We start from the raw sequence: 19,343 nt of genomic DNA on the forward strand, positions 1-19,343 counted from the left end.
TCTCTTCCCAATATATTCCTCTCTCATCCCTTAATTTTATTTTTTAGATATCATCTTTTCATATTCAACTCACCCCTGTGCTCTCTGCATATATGTGTGTGTATGTGTGTATGTGTGTGTGTGCGTGTGTGTGGGTGTACTACCCTAATACTGAGAAAGGTCTCATGAGTTACAAATATCATCTTTCCATATAGGAATATAAACAGTTCAACATTAATAAGTTCCTTATGATTTCTCTTTCCTGTTTACCTTTTCATGCTTCTCTTGAGTCTTGTATTTGAAAGTCAAATTTTCTACTCAGCTCTGGTCTTTTCAGAAAGAGTGATTCAAAGTCTTCCATTTCACTGAATGTCCATTTTACCCCTTAAGTATTTTAGTAGGTAATTCTTGGTTTTAATCCTAGTTCCTTTGAACTCTGGAATATCATTCCAAGCTCCCGATCCCTTATGTAGAAGCTACTACATCTTGTATTATCCTGATTGTGTTTCCACAATACTCAAACTGTTTCTTTCTAGCTGCTTGCAATATTTTCTCCTTGACTTGGGAACTCTGGAATTTGGCTACAATATTTGTAGAAGTTTTCCTTTTGGGATCTCTTTCAAGAGGTGATCAGTGGATTCTTTCAATTTCTATTTTACCCTCTGGTTCTAGAATATCAGGGCAGTTTTCATTGATAATTTCTTGAAAGATGATATATAGGCTCTTTCTTTGATCATGGCTTTCAGGTAGTCCAATAATTTTAAAATTGTCTCTTCTGGATCTATTTTCCAGGTCAATGGCTTTTCCAATGAGATATTTCACATTTTTCATTCTTTTGATTCTGTTTTATAATTTCTTGATTTCTCACAAAGTCATTAGCTTCCATTTCTTCCATTCTAATTTTTAAGGAATTATTTTCTTCAATGAGCTTTTGGACCTCCTTTTCCATTTGGCTAATTCTGCTTTTTAAGGTGTTCTTCTCCTTATTGGCTTTTTGGATCTCTTTTGCTATTTGGGTTAGTCTGTTTTTACTTTCTTCAGTATTTTTGAGGTCTCCTTTAGCAAGGACTTATTTTTTCATGCTTTTCTTGCATCACTCTCATTTCTCTTCCCAATTTTTCCTCTACTTTTCTTACTTGATTTTCAAAATCCTTTTTGAGCTCTTCCATGGCCTAAGACCAATCTATATTTTTCTTGGAGGCTTTTGATGTAGGAGCTTTGGCTTTGTTGTCTTATTCTGGTTCTATGCTTTAATCTTCTTTGTTACCAAAGTAAGATTCTATAGTTTGAGTTTTTTTAATGTTGTTTGCTCATTTTCCCAGCCAAATACTGAACTTCCTAACTCTTTGTTAAGGTAGGACTCTGCTTCCAGTGTGTAGGGTGTCCTGTCCCAAATTTCTGGGATTTTGTGCAGCTGTTTTCAGAAATACTTCCAGGGGCCTGTAAATTTTCAGTTCTTCCAAAGGAGAGGTGTTTACTCCTTTCCTGGCCTGTACTTTGGTCTGTGAATGACCACAAGCACTCTTTTCTGCCTTGAAACTGTGAGGAGGATTTCCTCTCCACTGCAGCCACAAACTCTGCCACACCAGAACTCCTCACCACCCAGGACTGCAACCCAGATCCAACCACAGCAAAACAAGAGAATCCTGCCTCAGGCCCAGCAAAGAGATCCTTGTAATCCCCCTGATCAGCCGCTGGATCCCTACACCATCTGTGGGCTGGGAGCTCTGGAAGCAGTTGCTGCTGCTGCAACTGCCACTACCTGGAGGCTGGGGCTGGACCACAATCCTCTCTCACCCAGGTACAACAGAGTTTTGCCCCTGACCGTCTATGCTATCCTTGATGTTTGAGGGCCCAAAGTCTGGAAACTGCCACAGCTACCAGTGATTCAGTTCTCTGAGACCTGTTCTGGCCTGTCTATGCTGGCACAGCCTACACTGGACTGTGCTCCATGCCTAGCCTAGTGTGGTAGACCTTTTCTGTTGACCTTCCAGGCTTTCTTGGGCTAAAGATTTGTTTAACATCATTTTATGGGTTCTGAAGTTCTAGAATTTGTTTATAGTCATTTTTACAAATATTTGGAGGAGTTTGGGGGAGAACTCAAGCAAGTCTCTCCTTTTACTCTGCCATCTTGTCTCTACCTTCCTAAAATCCTATTTTCTACAGGAAGTTTTTCCCAACCTCTCAATTCTAATTCTCTTTTAATTGTTTCTTATTCTTCCTGTATATAGCTTGTTGGAACATATTTCTTTGCTTATTTTCCCCTTAAGATTGTGAGTTCCTTGAAGGCAGGGACTGTCTTTTGCTTTTTTTTTTTGTACTTTTTGTACTTTTAGCACTTAATTAATTATTGACTAACTGACTGAATGCCTATACATGAATATAATGGAATATTACTGTAGTCTAAGAAATAATGAGTATGATGACCATATTGGAAGACATATGAAATGAAGGAAGCAGAAACAGGAAAAGAATATTCATGGTGACTACAACAATGTAAATGGGAAGGAAAACAACAACAGCTGCAACAACAAAACTGAATTCTTGTAATTATAATGACCAAGCTTTGCTAAAGAACAGCTGAAAAAATGCATCTCTCTCCCTTCTTTGCAGATTGTGAGTGAAGAACATTGCATGTCCTAGCACATTTAGTTAATATATTCATTGGTTTTCCTGAACTACTATTTTCTCTATTTAAAAAAATATTTGTTACAATGAATGCCTCCCAGGTTATGGGAAAAGGAATAAACATGAAAATTAAGGTGATAAAAAGCCAAGAGATATCAATAATTATTTTAAAAACAAATATCAAATTCATGTCCTTCCTATAAAAGGGACCTAAGACTAAAGTAAAACCCACAAAACCCACAGTTCTTGGGCTCTGAACTAAAATTTATAGTCTATTTTTGGTAAGCTGGACAGTAGCGACTTCAGAAAGACAATGAGAGTTAGTGGAACAAAAATTGAGTTCTGAGTCAGGAGGTTTGGTTTTAAGTGTCACTCTGGTATTTATTAGCTGTGTGACCTGGAGCAAATAACTTAGCCTCTCTGGTTTTGTTTTCTCACTCCCTAAAAATGAGGAGTTAGACTCTAATATCTTTTCTAGAACTAAAACTCTATGATTAACTTAATTTCTACCACACCTTCCAACCTCAGAAGCCTAATGCCTCTGTCATCCTGGTTCAGTTTCCAAGTCTTGCCCTCTTTGGGTCTATGACTTTACCTTGACACCTCCAGTCTTTCCCATTTTACCCTCCAAAATGGCCCTAGCTATAGCCAGGTAGGCAAGTTTGGGGAAAGGGGAAATTAGAAGTCCACCTGCACATTATAAGATATATTATACTACATCAGTTATGATGCAAACCTTGGGAGAAGATGAGTAACTCCAAAATCCAACTCTAAAATTTTATGATTCTATGAATCTATAGCACCTTGTTTTGTAATGTTGTAATTCATGTACCAAATAATATTACATGTTATACTTATCTATGACTAACTTCTCTGCCTACTAACATGTAAACTGCATGAGGGTAAGGACTGTGTTTTATCTAAACTTTGCATTTCTCCCAGTCGTCCCACAGAATACTGCACAAAATCACTGTTAAACTGATATTTTGTTGAATCAATCAATGAATGAGAGAATGGAAGATTATAATTTAGGAAGAATTCGTGCAAATTTGACAAGCCTGAAAGTATTATGACAATACAAGATTTGGGAAATTTTTTTAAAGACCAATTTAAATTATATATTTCTGACCTTTCACCTGGCAATCCTTTGATCCTGATACAAGTTTGTTCTCATGTAAATCCAAGCAAGTGATGGTGCCTGTATGACCATGAAAGAGTTTTGTACAAAGTCCAGACTCAATGTCCCAGTATCTATAGAAAATCAATCCAAAAAAGAACAATTTTAAGATTCAGTAAGGTTTCTTTAGGCTGATACTTTAGCACAGCCCTTGAATTATCAGTAGCAAGTTGAACGTTTAAGATCTTGGCTTGAGAAGAATCAGATTCTTTTCTCTTAAGAAGCTCCAAATGCTTCATGTAAACTTACAATATTTTAGAAAGATTCTTGAAATAAAATGAATGGCCTCATCTATTGAGAATCATATAATGCACTCAATGTAGAGTCAGAAAAATCTGCTGCTGCTTCCCTAGATAATCTTTGACAATTTACTTAAAACTTCTCTGCACCTCAGTTTACTCATTTGTAGAGAGAGGATTAGATAAGATGATCCCCAACATCCCTTATCTCTCTCAGTTCTGTGATTTTGTCTTTTCACTTGCCCCTGACAGAATTTGATTTCAGCAGTATTATCCTCTCATGCTGAAATGGAAAGGATATTCAGGTTGGAATCAAAAGACCTGATTTCTTTTTTGGGGGGGGGGGGGAGGAGGGAGCTTCATTTTTATTTTATTTTTTCTCAATTACGTGTAAACAAAAATTTTAGCATTTGCTTTAAAAAATTTTAAGTCCCTCCCTCTCTTCCTCCCTCACTGAGAAGGCAAATAATTTAATATAGATTACTCATGTGCAGTCATGTAAAACATTTCCTTATTAGCCAGGTTGCAAAAGAAAACGTGGACCCTAAAAACAAGAAAGATAAAAAAAAGTACAATTCAGTCTACATTTAGACTCCATCAGTTCTTTCTCTAGAGGTGAACAACATTTTTCATTGTGAGTCCTTTGGAATTTTCTTGGAACATTACATCGCTGAGAATAGCTAAGTCATTCATAGTTGATCATTATACATACAATAGAGCTGTTATTGTATACAGTGTTTTCCTGGTTCTTCCACTAGATGGCTATGTGACCTTAAGCAAATTTTTCTGGGCCTCAGTTCCCTTATCTGTAAAATAGTTATAATAACATTTCTATTATTTACTATAAATATTCACTAGGGCTCATCAAATGAGATGATGCACAGGAAAGTGCAGTTTAGCTATTAAGCACTACGTAAATGGAAGCTATTATTATTCATCTTTAATGGGGAAATCCAATTTTCCCTATCTGATGTTTTCAAAGTCTCATTATTTAGCTATATCACAATATGTCAACTAGTTAGCTGCATTTCCTTAGAGCCTAACAGTATACTTCAAGTCACTCTACTGTTCTAAAATAATAAGATCTCAGCACCAAATTTGCCACCAGAGAATGACTTGGACACAGAAAGTTTGTTGGTTTTTATAATTACTGAGACCACTTACCTGATATTCAAATCATAACCTCCACTCAGTACAAAAGATTTTTTCTCACAGAGTACAAGTGCCCGAACACTCCCTGCATGTCCTCGAAAATAAATGGGCACACTGTGTATTTGATTAACGTTCAGCAGCAGTATCTTCCTGTTGGCAGTCATTGCGACAAATTGCCCACCACAAAAGTGAATGACCCTGGAATTGTCCCACCTTGATATAAAGAGAAAAAAAAACCTGTCAGCTGCAAAGGAGAACAGTGATAATATAGCACTGCAAAGGTTGTTGAGGAGAAGGGAAATACTTGGGAATAATGACTTCACTACAAAGAATTTGATCAGTGGGATAACTGGAAAAATCTATTCCTTTCATAAGATGAGGAATCATAAAGGAGAGGACAATGCCAATGTGTGTTGATGACTAACTAGAAGTGCTGTGGCCTCACCCATCTGAAGCAAGCAGCATAAAGCATAAAAGCAGCCTCCAAAATCTGGTGAAAGTAGAAATAGTTCCATTTCCATGTTTCAAGTGTGCCATCTCCCCCTACCTTTCCACCATTAATCCTCTATTGCTTCTATCCCTCCTCTGCAATGTCATAGATGCTACAAGAGAAATAATCATGTTTATACATCTGAAAAGGGACACAAGTATTCTGCAGATCCCAAGGTGTAATAAAAAGTAAATTGAAAGACATCTAATGAGGCATCCATCCCACTTGCTGATGCAGGAAGACTCTTTTCAGCATTTCCCCAAAATTGGTCATCTAGCCTATGGTTTGAACATTTATAGTGATAATAACAATAACAATGATAGTTATACAATGTTTTAAAATTTGCAAAGCACTCTACAGATCTCATTTGAGTCTCACAACAACCCTGTGAAATAGGCACTACAGATATTATTGTGAATGATTCCTCATTTTACAGATGAGGAAACTGAACCTCAAATGGGTTAAATGATTTGATAATAGTAAAACTGCTAAACTGTGTCAAAGGCAGGATTCAAAACTAGGTCTTCTTAACTAGAAGTCCAGCATCTAGTCCAGCATCTATCCATTATGTCACACTGCTTCTCAAGGAAGTCAATTTCATTGTGAGAAAGAACTTGAACTGGAAAAAGAAATAGAAAGGAATCATGAAGGGAGTTTAAGAGTCAGACTAAAGGAGGAAAATGAACAAAGGGAAAGGAGAGCAGGAGTAAGAAGTAGACAAAATAAGGAAGGGAAAGTGGGGTATTGTTGCCTTGGTGCTAAGGAAATGAGGACGAGGAGAGCGACAATTCCGAAGTTAAAAAATCCTACTAGGAGTTTATCTCGGTAGTTCTTCAGGGAAGCTGGCTGTGAAAACTACTAACAAGAAAATTTAGGGAGAATTATGTAGAGTGTTCCAGATTGTCTTTGTGCCACAGTAAAGTCAATGGTAAATGCTGCAGTTACTGGTTGTCTCCCTCCGAGAAGAGAAGTTTAAGAGGTTTGAGGAACTGCTCTTCACTCTCCAGTTATTAGGGACAATAAAGTATTACCTGAAAAATAGAAGGAATAAATGTAAAGACAAATAAGGATCTAAAGAAGAGTAAGAAATTCTTAAGAATGAAATTCTGAAGATTAAGAGAAATGATTCCAAGGAGGAAAAGGGAGAGTTCTCCAAATCAATCAACAAGCATTTATTAAGTTCCTTCTGTGTGCCAGATACCACACTAGACCCTGGAGATACAAAGACAAAAATGAAATTGTCCCTGCCCTTGAGGATCTTACAACTCCAAATACTATCATTAGTTATAATACATTCTTGTCCAAAATATAAATTTATGACCATTGTAAGCATATGGCCTCCCCTCCTCCGCCCCAAGAAAAATACATTTTTTTATCAGCTGATATGCTCACAGCTATTTTCAAAAAAGTTCTGGGTTTGACAAGGCTTGTTTATATCTATACTTGAATTTTATACTTTTATTGATGGTTTCCTTTCCTTCCCTTTTCTTACCGTGTTTTTTCTTACCCTTGTTTCTAAAATGTTTCATGCCCAAGGCTTGTGTGTGTATATTTTCTACTTTATTTCTCCCAAGAAGTGACGGTGTTTGGAGTAGCTTGGATTTAAACAACGTTAAAGGAATATGTTTTGCTTGAGTGCACACCTGTCAGAAAGGATTCGGATGTTGTAGTTGCCACAAAAGAGGTTTCTCTCTTCCATTTGAACTGTCACAGTCTTCTGGCCCTGGTACGCTGTCCATAGATTATACTCACCCTAACAAAGGAAAAACTAAAGATCAAAAGAAGATGAAGACTTTTATGTCCCTTTTAGCAAAATCTTTATTGATACAAGAACATACCACATTGATGGTCCGTATTGATTGAATTGGAAAGGGCTTGTTGGACTTTAGTTGGGAAAAGGTTAGGAAAAGTCCCACTGAGGGCATTGTGGTTGTCCTAAATGAGATCATAATCAAAAGCTAAACAGAGCCATAGAACATCTTAGGAGACTACATATCAACTGTATTAACCTGCTCACTTAGTCTCTCCTTTAATGATTTCATCTGGAGCTTTTACCATGAATTTATACACACAAGTTGTGGTCAAAAAATTTTACAAAAAAATCAGACTTCCATTTGTAATGTCCCTGACTAGAAACTAATGGGATATACCTTTATAATACAATAGTATCTCACTTTTTGTGTAACAGTATTCCAAAGTTCTCTCTTGAGAACCTACCTATTTTAGGGTTCAAAAATATTTACAATAATCCTCTGAGCCCTGCTCATTGAAATTAACACCCCAAGCTTGCTCATAAGCCTTGGTTGACACATAGTGAGAGCTAAGAGTTCTTTGCTGCAACTCCTCAGCATTGCTTTATTGCAAATCACTGTAGGGTAGAAAATAAGCAATATATCTAGCCATCAGTAAACATTAAAGGTCCTGATTCTCAGTATTGAGGCTGGCAGTGTCTCTTGCCACTGAATGAATGTTTTTCAGGGTTTTGAAGCCATAGCATTCCAGATGAAAACAGAACTACTCTACTACATAGCTATACTTAGCCATCAAGTCTAGTGTTATCAAGACTGAGAAAAAATTCATTGATCTATCATAGAGTTGCCACATTAACCCTCAAGTCAATCAGGCAAAGGCACAAGAAACTATCAATAACACCCTGGCAGGGTGTGACATGGCTCTTACTAGGACAGTTATGAATCTTTCTCCACAATTCTCTCTCTTTCTTCCTGCTCTTTGTCTTAAATTTGTTGATAACTTGCTCTTCCATCTTCCTGTGCAATTTTGCACCAGTGCAACTGTCTAATCTCATGTTTGGGCACTGAAACTAAGGCAGAAGTGTCCATTAATAGCAACTGTTGGATAATATTGGAAACCAATAGGCTATGTCTCACAGTAAACGTTTGCAATTCCTTCATACTTTATGAAGTACATTAACCCTCTATAAATATACATATATTAATTACTTAACATTTAACAGTTATAGGTAAGTACCTCAACTACAAACAGCTCAAGAAGTACATACCATCCATAAAAGAATTGCATGCAGCAATCATGAGTGCATGTATAAAATGCATAGTACATAAGACAATATTGTGCACAACATACCAAGTACATAATTCTTATTTACAATTCACAGCATCACACAACAGAGGCATTAACTAGACAAATGTCACATGAAGAATCACAATATATACATGTCAAAAAATAAGTATACTCTAGACCAAATAAATAGGTCATAGGCAAAATATAACAATATTTATTATGGTTACAAAGCACATATTACATATGTCATGTGTGATCTCTTTATCACAATTTCGCAGTCCTTCACTGTCTATTTTTTAACCTTGTAATTTGCTCCTGTGTTCTGTCATGCAAGTCCATAGTAATCTAAGGGGACAATCTCATGATGTATATTCATCAAATTTCAATTAGGTCACTAGTTAAATATTCTTGGCACATCTATAGTGAGGTGTCATCAGCTCTGCACCTTTGGTATTCACTACAAGATTAGACAATCGTGTGTGTGTGTGTGTGTGTGTGTGTGTGTGTGTGTAAACACTTTTATTCCTAACTCCTCACTTCTTTTCCTAGGGAAAATCACCCTGTATTTCCAGTCCAAGGAATCGAATAGTGGCAAGAAGTTGATAAAACTGGTGGTAATACTCTTGAGGGAAGGGAATGGGGAGAGGGAGAAAGAGCTGAGAATTTCCTTGATCAAACACACAGGGAGCCATCAACATGTCTGTTCCTGAGTCGTGTATTTCCACCTGTTACCTGAGAGGGAACAGCCCGTGTGACAGATACTGGAGCCACTGGACCAAAAAATCCCCAGCAATGGGGACTTCAATATTGTCCTACCCTTCTTGGGAAGCACGTCAGAATCTGTGCCCAATCCCTTTTCACTCAGGGGGTCAGGGCCTCCTGGGCGTCTCTCCTAGGGCTCCACCTCCACCTCCCTGCCAGTGCCCTGAGGTCCAGGCTGAGGGCTATGCGGTGGGGTAAAGGTTATCCCAGACCAGGAGGAGAACCTGGGAGCTGATAGCCACCCTCATTGGGGTCCAAGGGGTCCTTGCTAAGCAAAAGCCACACAGCTGGCCCATGTCCGCGTACAGTAAGTGGGTCCAGACCAGCCTCGGGCACTACAGGGACCCAGGCATCCTCTGTCTGCTATAAGTGCAGTCTGGTGAGCTGATGCAGGCCAGGCAGGCAGCGCCTCAACTTCTGCCCAGGTCACAGCTTTGCCTGTGGCACGGCCTGCAACAGTGAACACGGTTCGCTGGGTGGATTCGCTTTCCAGCTGGCCCAAACACAAAGTCCAGGAGGTTACGGATCTTGCTGCCATCACAGACCCGGCCACAGATGCTTCCCAGTGTCTGAAGAGGCCGCCAGGCTTCAGCTTCCCCACGCCACGCCCGCCTGCGGATTATCCGCACTCTTCATTTCTTACCCCTGCCCCGAAACAGGCCTCCCCTGCTCTCCGCACCCGCGCGAGGGGTGCGGCCAGGCTCTCCAGCCCTCCCTCCAGCCGGGCCCCTCGGGATCTCTAAGCGTTCTTTCTGCCCGCCCAGCCCAGGATCTCTAAGCGTCTCCCGCACTGGGCCCGCTTTCCCACCCCCCGGACTCCCCTCCCACCCCACCCCCGTTGGGACTCCTAAGCCTTTCCAGTCAGGTGCCTTTCGCGGCCTAGAATCTCCAAGAGTCCGCCCTGGCTGGGGTCTCCAAGAGTGCCCGTCCCCTCCCATGCCCCCCACTCCTAAACCAGCCCTCACTGCCACCTCCTCCCGCCGGGGACCAGGATTAGAAAATCCTAATCCTGAATTTGTATAAAGTCCAGATTGGTAATCAATGGTTCTTTCTTCTAGCAATGCCCTTTATTTCCTCTACGGCAGTATTAGGCAGAAAGGTGACTGCCTCTGAATTCCCTCTCTACTTAGACAGAGGTTCCCTTTTCAAACCACCACCATCCCCACCATACCACTAGGACGGGCTTTTCTGACCTTTCTGATCCTCTAGACTAGGAGTTTTTACCCTTTTTTGCGTCATAGACTACTTTGGCAATCTGGAGAAAATCTCAGTATGTTATGTTTTCCAATTATATGTGAAGACAATTTTTAAAATTCATTTTTTAAAAATTGAGTTCAACATTTTCTCCCTCTCTTCCTTCCTTCCTTCTTCCCTCCCTAAAACAGCAAGCAACTTGATATAGATTATACATGTGCAAACATGTAAAACAAATTTCCATATTATGTTGTGAAAGAAGAAAGAGACTAAAAGGAAGTGAAATTAGTATGATTCTCTCTGCATTCAGATTCCATCAATTGTTTCTCTGCATATGGAGAGCATCTTGAATCAGTATATTGCTGAGAATAACTAAGTCATTCATAGGTAGTCATGGCATAATGTTGCTGTTACTGTATACAATGTTCTCCTGGTTCTGCTCATTTCAATTTACATCAGTTCATATAAATCTTTCCAGGTTTTTTTCTGAAATCTGTCTCTTTATCATTTCTTATAGCACAATAATATTCCATTACACTCACAACTTGCTCAGTCATTCTTCAATTGACTGATATGCCCTCCACTTCCAATATTTCGCCACCACATAAAGAGCTGCTATAAATATGGTTGTACATGTAGATCCTTTTTTCCTTTTTTATGATCTTTGGGATCATATCATAAATTTTAATCAACCCAAAGTATTCCATTTACATGTCCATAAACTCCAAAATTCCTTAATATGATAATAGTCTTCTATTTATTTTCTGTGTGCTTCATGTTATTTATCCTTAAAGTAATATCTTTTATTCTTTTTTCCCATTACTTCTTTTCTAAGTTTTCCTCCCTTATAATGGCTACACTCTCCTTCTTTCCTTTTCCTATTTCAGCCAATTGGTGAACCAACTCAACTCAACTCTACTTCATCTTCCACTCTCTAATCTCTTGTTATGGATCATATTTCCTCACTAAGCACCAAATCTGAATTGTTTCCACCATCCATCTCCTTTGTTTGTGTTTACATGTTGCTGAGTGAGGCTGGAGTAAATCAAGAAATCTTGTTGATTGCAAATTTGCACTGCAAATTTATGTTATCAAATCTTAATTGAGACCTTACCACACTAAGACAAACATTTTTTTCTTACCTAATTGATTTATTATTCCACTCCTCAAGACAGTTATTCCAAAGTTTTTCATCTCTCCTCAAGTCTCCCAAGATGTCTTTTCCCCTGATATCAGTGAAGGACCTCGCCTCATATTTCACTGAAATAACATTCACTAAGAGCTCTACATTTTTACTCCTCTTCATCTCATTTCATTCTGATATCTTCCCCCACTATATCCTCCACTCCAGTTTTGGATGAAGAGTTGGCTCTTCCCCTTGCAGAAGCCAAGTTCTCTATACATATCATTGATACCATACTCTACCAATTTAGACAGTAAACTACTCGCACTACTATTCCCAATCTTGATTTCAATGGAAATTTGATTCTTCACTCTTTACTGGCTCCTTCCTTGTGACTTACAGACATGTCCATGTTTCTCCCATCCTTAAAAAGCCACACTTGATCCTACCATCCACTGTGGTCATCATCCTGAGTGGGATAGACTTAGTGAAGACTCCTCAGATTGTAATTTTTCTCCCAGGGGTGAGGTAAGGCCTAAAGGCTCAAGGTTACAATATTTTTAGAATAGAATAGTTCCATATAAGGATATAAAACTGTGTAGTGTATTAGGGTCTCAATGATTGGACAAAACTTACATAATTCCTCAATGTCTTCATTTCAAAAGGGATTAGTTAGATTTCGTGTCTAGAATGTAAGACCATATTCTCAGCTAATGAGGATAATGGTCAGTGGGGGGAGGAGGGACTTGCGTTAGGGTCTATATAAATCACTGTCCTGTTCTTTGTCTTTGGCTTTCCTACTCCTACAGGTAAGCCCCACTTCTCGAGAATCGAATAAATCACTTTTCTGTCATCACTTTGAGAGGCCTCTGAGTAATTGATTTATGTAGGGACCTGAGCCATCCTACACAGTTTGGGGGCTCATCCGGGATCTGTGACCTTTCTGAGAGATGGCTGACAGCTCAGTTCAAAGACTGGGCACCCCTGGGGAGATTTCCCCATCGTCCTTGAAAAGGGCTGCCAGGCCTCCCTCTCTGCAAGGTAACGACCCAAAGCAGAGGAACTCAGTGAAGACAGAAAAGAATAGAGATAGGGACTCCAAAGACTCCAAAGCTGTGAAGTGTGTAAAAATGCCAACCGGTTGGTGTTGAAGTTTGCAGTCAGGCAACTTGTACACGTATACGACCCAGCGGTAAGCGCAGGGTGGGGCCTGGGGGTCAATTCGTTGAGTCTTAGATAGACTCGGGGAGAAGGTGACGACTCCCAACCAAATTAGTGGACTGTGGGACCCCAGGGTGAAGGGCCCCCCAAAAAACGTTTGCTGGGTGACTGCTGGTGATGGGCGACCCTCACCTGAGAGCTGGCAAGAGAAGCTAGCAAGAGAGCTAGCAGGAGAAGATAGCAGGAGAGCTAGCAGAAGAGCTAGCACAATTTGTTGAGTCCCAGACTCGGAGGTGTTGGCAACAACCCTCGACCAAAGGAGCTAGCAGGAGAGCTAGCAGGGGAGCTAGCATAATTCCTGAGAAGCTAGCAGGACAGCCAGCGGGAGAGCTAGCAAGGGAGCTAGCACAATTCGTTGAGTTTCAGACTCGGAGGTGTTGGCGACAACCCTCGACCAAAATGGGACAAAAGCAGTACAGGAATAGAGCTTCGGAGTGGAGTCAGGAAGAAATACCGGTAAATAGTCCCTTGGGAAACCGATTGCAAAATTGGCATGAATTACCAAAATATAAGGGAAAGGACAAGAAAAAGGTGATTAAGTATTGTTGTTTCATATGGGGTGAAAGAGACATCGGAGGAGGCACAATCTGGCCCAAATATGGTTCCTCTGAGGATTGGGTTTGCCAAAAATTTAAACCTATATGTACTATTCTATTCTGTTAAATGTTTTGTCTGTATATGTTGTGTTGGTATTTCTGTGTGAATGAAAGTCTGTGTGTCTTTGTTTTTATCTGATAAGGTTGTAAATTTAGCCAGCCAGCCAGCAGGAGCAGAAAGGCTGAGCTGAACTGTCCTTGAAATTCCTGTTACTCCCTTTCTTCAACCCCTCCAGACTAGTTTCAGGGGGGCGGAGGGACAAGGAGGGAGAGAAAGGAAAAAAAAAAAATCTTTTTCCCTCAGACCTAAGAGGCATGCTAGCAACCAATTAACCATTTCCTGCCTCACCCAAAAGAAGAAATTTTAGTGTAATGGGAAATAACAGAAAGTTAAGTGAATTCATTCTGGTCGTATTTGGAATTATGAATAGGTGAAATGTGTCATTCTTAATTTAATGTTTCAGATAGGTTAGAATTTATTAAAGTTTGGTGGAAGTAAGCAGAAGATTAGAAAGTAAAAAAATCTCAAGTAAGCAACTTAGAGCTGAGAGTTTTGGATTTAGGTTTAATTAGATCAATATATTTGATGCCAGACAATGTATTTAAAGTAAAAAGATAATAAGTTTAGGTTTTTCTTTTTCTTTGCAGAGTGGGAGGGCCAGAAAGGGGTGGCCTTGGGAATCCTGGCACAAATAAGAGGAGGGCAGAGACACCCAGCAGCATTTCTGCCAAAAATGTTAGATCCATTAACAAAAGCATAGGTATTTGTTAGATGCAACATTAATCTAATGTAACTGCTACATGATTTTAAATTTTGTAATTTATTACATATAGATTGGGGTTTTAAAAAGATGTGATAGAAATTTGATAATTTGAAACTTACATTTAGTTATAAAAAAAGAGTTGAATAGGTTAATGGCTTCTTTTAAGTTTTAAGTAAACTTAAATAAGTTTAAATTTTTAGGTAATCCATCTAAGTATTGTATTAGAAATTGCATTGTTAAGTTAATTAATGAATTGGTTAAAAAGAGCTGTTATGAATTTTTTATAAGAGTTTCCTTGTTGTAGCATTCTTATTAAGAAAATGAGAATTCTTTAAAAATGTACATGTATATATATATAGGTGTGATTTTCAAGTCTGTTTCATCTGAGCATGTATTATGTTAAAAGTTTATTTCTGTTGTTGAAAAGGAAATTTTAGCTAAAATTGTTTTTGCCATGAATCAAGCATTTACTCTAAAGTTAATTTTTTTAAAAGAAAGTTTATGGGCAAATGTGAAAAGGCTTTGGGTTTAGGTCTTTTCTTGTGATTTCTGTCAATTAGTTTCAAGGGAATTGTGATAAATTGCAAACTGTACATAAGAGAGGAAATATTTGTTGTATTAAGAAATACTTTGTAAAATCTTTCATATGGGTTTTTGGAAGGCCTACCTATCCAATTTGTATTTGTAAGTTACAAAAGTGGGAAGAATTTAGTTTCTCTAATAGGATATGAAAATGCAATTGGTGTCATCTGAAATTTATTGTTCGGGTTCATAGCTAAAACAATTTGTTATCACTTATGAAAATTATGTTTGCCATTTGTAATTCTAATGCTAAAACCTAAAGCTGGTACACTGTGTGTATATGTGGGAAAAGAAGCAGTCCTCAGGCTAGTAACAAGTACAGACCCAGCAGCTGAGAAAATTGTATACAGAACTTGCTTTGGTGAGAATTTGAAAATGTATAAGAAATGATCTTCAGTGATTGGCTCTTTAGGACAAATTTAGGATCTAAGAAGTAAGTAAAATCCCTGGGCACATTCTTTCTAAATCTAATGGGAATAAATAGATATTGTATCATTGTTACATAGAACAAAATTGGGATTCAAAGTTAGCTGTAATTGTATTTTATTTACAGGGGGATTCAAGGAAAGGAATCTCTTTTCTGTCAAAAAAAAAATAGTGGTGGGGGGCCCAGGTGGTCTGGGAGCTCCAGGAATGGTCTTGATGGGAGTGGCCAGTAAACTGGATATTTGGACTGATAGAATTAAGAGTGGGAAGTAGAATAGACTTGGGCATAGTGATAGAGTGGATCTTAGGAGAGCCGGTTCATGTGGAAAAAAAAAAAAACCCAAGGAATTTTTAAGGTGAAGTTTTCCAGGGCCTTTAGACAAATGAGACTAAAACTCTTTTGGGGCAATGGACAAAGGTCCCAACTTGGAATAAGATCTTTACAGGTTACAAAATGATGTAAAAGCAATTAGTATTAAAACAATTAACTGAATTAATTACTTAGACTAAATCAGAGACATCCTCAGTTTGGGGAAGGAATTTCAGTCTAATTTTCTTAGAGGTGGGTAGCCTCTGGTAATATTTGGCATTGAAAGTTAAATGATTGTTTTGATTTGAATTCATTACATGAACATAAAGATTCAAGTTAGTGTTTGAACTTATCACATGTGTAGCTCATTCTTTTAGATTGAGCAGGGTTAGAAAGAGATAAAGTAGTTTGGGAAACAGATATAAATCTACTAGAGCAATGACTTATGATTGTTATTCAATCAGGAACTAGAACATGTATAGAAAGGCATGTAGGCTACTTAGACCTGCTTCAAAGATGTTCCTTGGCCAATGTGAAATTAGTCATGTCTGAAACTGATTATTGGAGCTTGCTATTTTAAGATTTTTGTGGGACTATTAACTGACTGTTCTTCTGAGTCTAACTCCAGGTGTGGATAGCAAGAGAGGTGGTCTGAGCCACTGATCCATGATGCCAATAAGCCTGTGAAATGCTGGTATGAACTGCAAAAAGGTGATCTCATGGGAAGGTCGGGAGAGCGACTGTTCAGTCTGGGCTGAGGTAGGATTCTCCTGACTCAATTTCCCCACTGACACCTGGCAGACTTGAAGCCTGGCTGAACGCCAGTTGACAATCTACTCCTGCCTGGAATTGACATGAAGTGAGGGAGATGTTGTTTCCCTGCAATGTCCCCACTCTTAGTGACAAATTCCTAAAATCAGAAGTTTTGTAAGTAATAATACCAGATCTGTTGAATAATAGATTGTTGGTAGAGGAACATCTGAGGTTGAGTCTAAAATTAAGCTAACAGGTTTAGGACTTTAGACAAACAACAATAAGTTAGGGTCCTTTAATTCTTAGTAATAGTGTGGAGATGATTAGGTCAAGGGCTTGTGAGACTAGCATGCATAGTTATTATTTCGTCTCAGTTGGTTAATGTTAAATGAAAAATGGTTTGTGGACTATATTGTAAATTCTTTAAAAGAAGCATCACATGATCAGAAGTTGGAATTGTTTTATGATGTGATATGCACTGTGTTAAAAATGATTATTTCTTGTATTTATATAAGTACTGGAGCCTGGTATTGACTCCTTAGTGAAATCTCATCTTCCTAATGAGGGAATGAATAATGACTTACTGTGAAATGTAGAAGCTGCATTTTAATGTGAATTTTCTTTTCTTTTAAAAAAAATGATAATTTGTCAAAGTTTCAATTTTGATTTTTGTAAGAGTGATAGGAATGGTAATCTAAGATGGTATTAAGTTCAGTTCTGTAGGAGAGTGGACATCTGGATTTCTACAAGAAGATGAAGAGAAGAAGATGCTGAGATGCTGTGCTGAAGACTGTTTGAAGGAGCATCCAGATCAGAAAACTGCATAAGATGATACTTCTCCCCAGACTGCTGTATGAGATGGAACCTCTAAATGGACAATTCATTAATTTACCTTTCCCTTTGAATCTCTGTATGAAGGGAAGGATTCATAAGGGAATGAATGTGAAGGGGGTCATGACCATGACTATTTGTGGAGTTGTATATATATGAATAGTATTAAGAATAACACAGAATATAAAGAATGGGTATGGAAGTGGGAGAATGGAACACATAGGATGATGTTTGATACTTTCTGGAGTGTAATCAATAGAACTGGGGAGAATTATCAACATTGTATATGGAAGAGGAAGCAACAACTATGGAAGGGTAAGTCAGAGATCATGAAAGGGGGACCATTAGGCCCAGATGATGTGACGTACTTTCCGGCTGTGGATTATAGAGTAAGACTGTTTCTAGAGGAAAATCCTGCTTTGAGAGGGCATTATTGGATATGTGGACAGACAACCTATACTCACCTTCCGCTAAATTGGAGAGGTGTTTGTTACATTGGATTGGTGAGACCTAAATTCTTTTTCTTGCCTGAATCAGGGAAACAGCATCTAGGGGTCCCTCTATATGATGATCTAGCAAAAAGAAAGAGGAACATTGACACCTCCCTCACTCAGACTGGAAATGCAAATGGGTGGGGTGACACTTGGCCACCTAAGAGGATAATCAGAGAGTATGGGCCTGCAACTTGGGCTCAAGATGAGAGTTGGGGTTATAGAACCCCTATATATCTATTAAATAGACTAATCAGACTCCAAGCAGTAGTTGAAATTATTACCAATCAAACAGCAGAAGATTTGGACTTATTGGCCGATCAAGCCACACAAACTAGGGAAGCAGTACTGCAACATAGGTTGATCTTAGATTATTTACTTGCAGAAGAAGGAGGAGTTTGTGGAAAGCTCAATTTATCTACATGTTGCTTGAAAACTTGATGATAATGGAAGAATAGTGAAAGAGATCACCAAAAATATTAGGAAGGTTGCTCATTTTCCCATACAAACTTGGGGCTCCCCTTTCAATACATCCTGGTGGTCCTGGTTTGAGGGGAGCTGGTGGAAGAGGTTACTGTGGTTTGGCCTTATAGCAATTAGTGGCATTGTATTACTTCCTATTTGTTTACCTTGTTTGATCTCACTAATTACTAAAATAGTTAGAAATTCTTTACTAAAACTTGCTAGAGTAGAAGAAAGGACTGAAGGAGCCATTCGATTGATGATATTAAAGAAGGAAGGTTGGGCACCTGTGGAGACAAGAGACATGAATGATCCTGATTGGGATGAGGAGATTAATAGACAGTGTGAGATTATGTTACAGAACTTCGGTTGAAACATCTGTGAGAAGTCTTCAGGCTGATAAAATAAGAGGAGGGATTGAGTGGGATAGACTTAGTGAAGACTCCTCAGATTGTAATTTTTCTCCCAGGGGTGAGGTAAGGCCTAAAGGCTCAAGGTTACAATATTTTTAGAATAGAATAGTTCCATATAAGGATGTAAAACTGTGTAGTGTATTAGGGTCTCAATGACTGGACAAAACTTACATAATTCCTCGATGTCTTCATTTCAAAAGGGATTGGTTAGATTTCGTGTCTAGAATGTAAGACCATATTCTCAGCTAATGAGGATAATGGTCAGTGGGGGGAGGAGGGACTTGCGTTAGGGTCTATATAAATCACTGTCCTGTTCTTTGTCTTTGGCTTTCCTACTCCTACAGGTAAGCCCCACTTCTCGAGAATCGAATAAATCACTTTTCTGTCATCACTTTGAGAGGCCTCTGAGTAATTGATTTATGTAGGGACCTGAGCCATCCCACACAATCCTATCTCTTTTCTCTCCATAGCAAAACTCCTTGAGAAAGCTATTTACAATGGATAATCCTACTTTTTCTTTGACTCTCCTTTAAACTCTCAGCAACATAGCTTCAGAAATCATCCTGCACCTGAAACTAGCAAAGATAATGTCATTTCCTACATAGTCACCAGTCCTCATCATAATATCAGGAAGCATTGTCCTATACTGCCATCCACTAAATCTTTTCCCCATATGAGACTTCTGAGAAACTGTCCTGCTTATTCTGTGGT

General features: G+C 38.7%; 1 protein-coding gene across 4 annotated transcripts in view; it reads right to left on the reverse strand.

Annotated features, from left to right (window-relative positions):
* Window positions 1-19,343, reverse strand: part of FBXW10B (F-box and WD repeat domain containing 10B) — a 99,167-nt gene that overhangs the window by 45,766 nt on the left and 34,058 nt on the right. For all 4 annotated transcript variants that reach the window (XM_072640924.1, XM_072640923.1, XM_072640922.1 and 1 more), the window contains exons 6-8: window positions 7,309-7,418; window positions 5,188-5,388; window positions 3,737-3,858 (exon numbers count right to left, since the gene is read on the reverse strand). In XM_072640924.1, coding sequence (XP_072497025.1) covers window positions 3,737-3,858; window positions 5,188-5,388; window positions 7,309-7,418 — 433 coding nt within the window. The remainder of the gene's footprint in view (window positions 1-3,736; window positions 3,859-5,187; window positions 5,389-7,308; window positions 7,419-19,343) is intronic.

The sequence above is a fragment of the Notamacropus eugenii genome, chromosome 2 (assembly GCF_028372415.1).
Source record: "Notamacropus eugenii isolate mMacEug1 chromosome 2, mMacEug1.pri_v2, whole genome shotgun sequence".
NCBI classification, from domain to species: Eukaryota; Metazoa; Chordata; class Mammalia; order Diprotodontia; family Macropodidae; genus Notamacropus; species Notamacropus eugenii.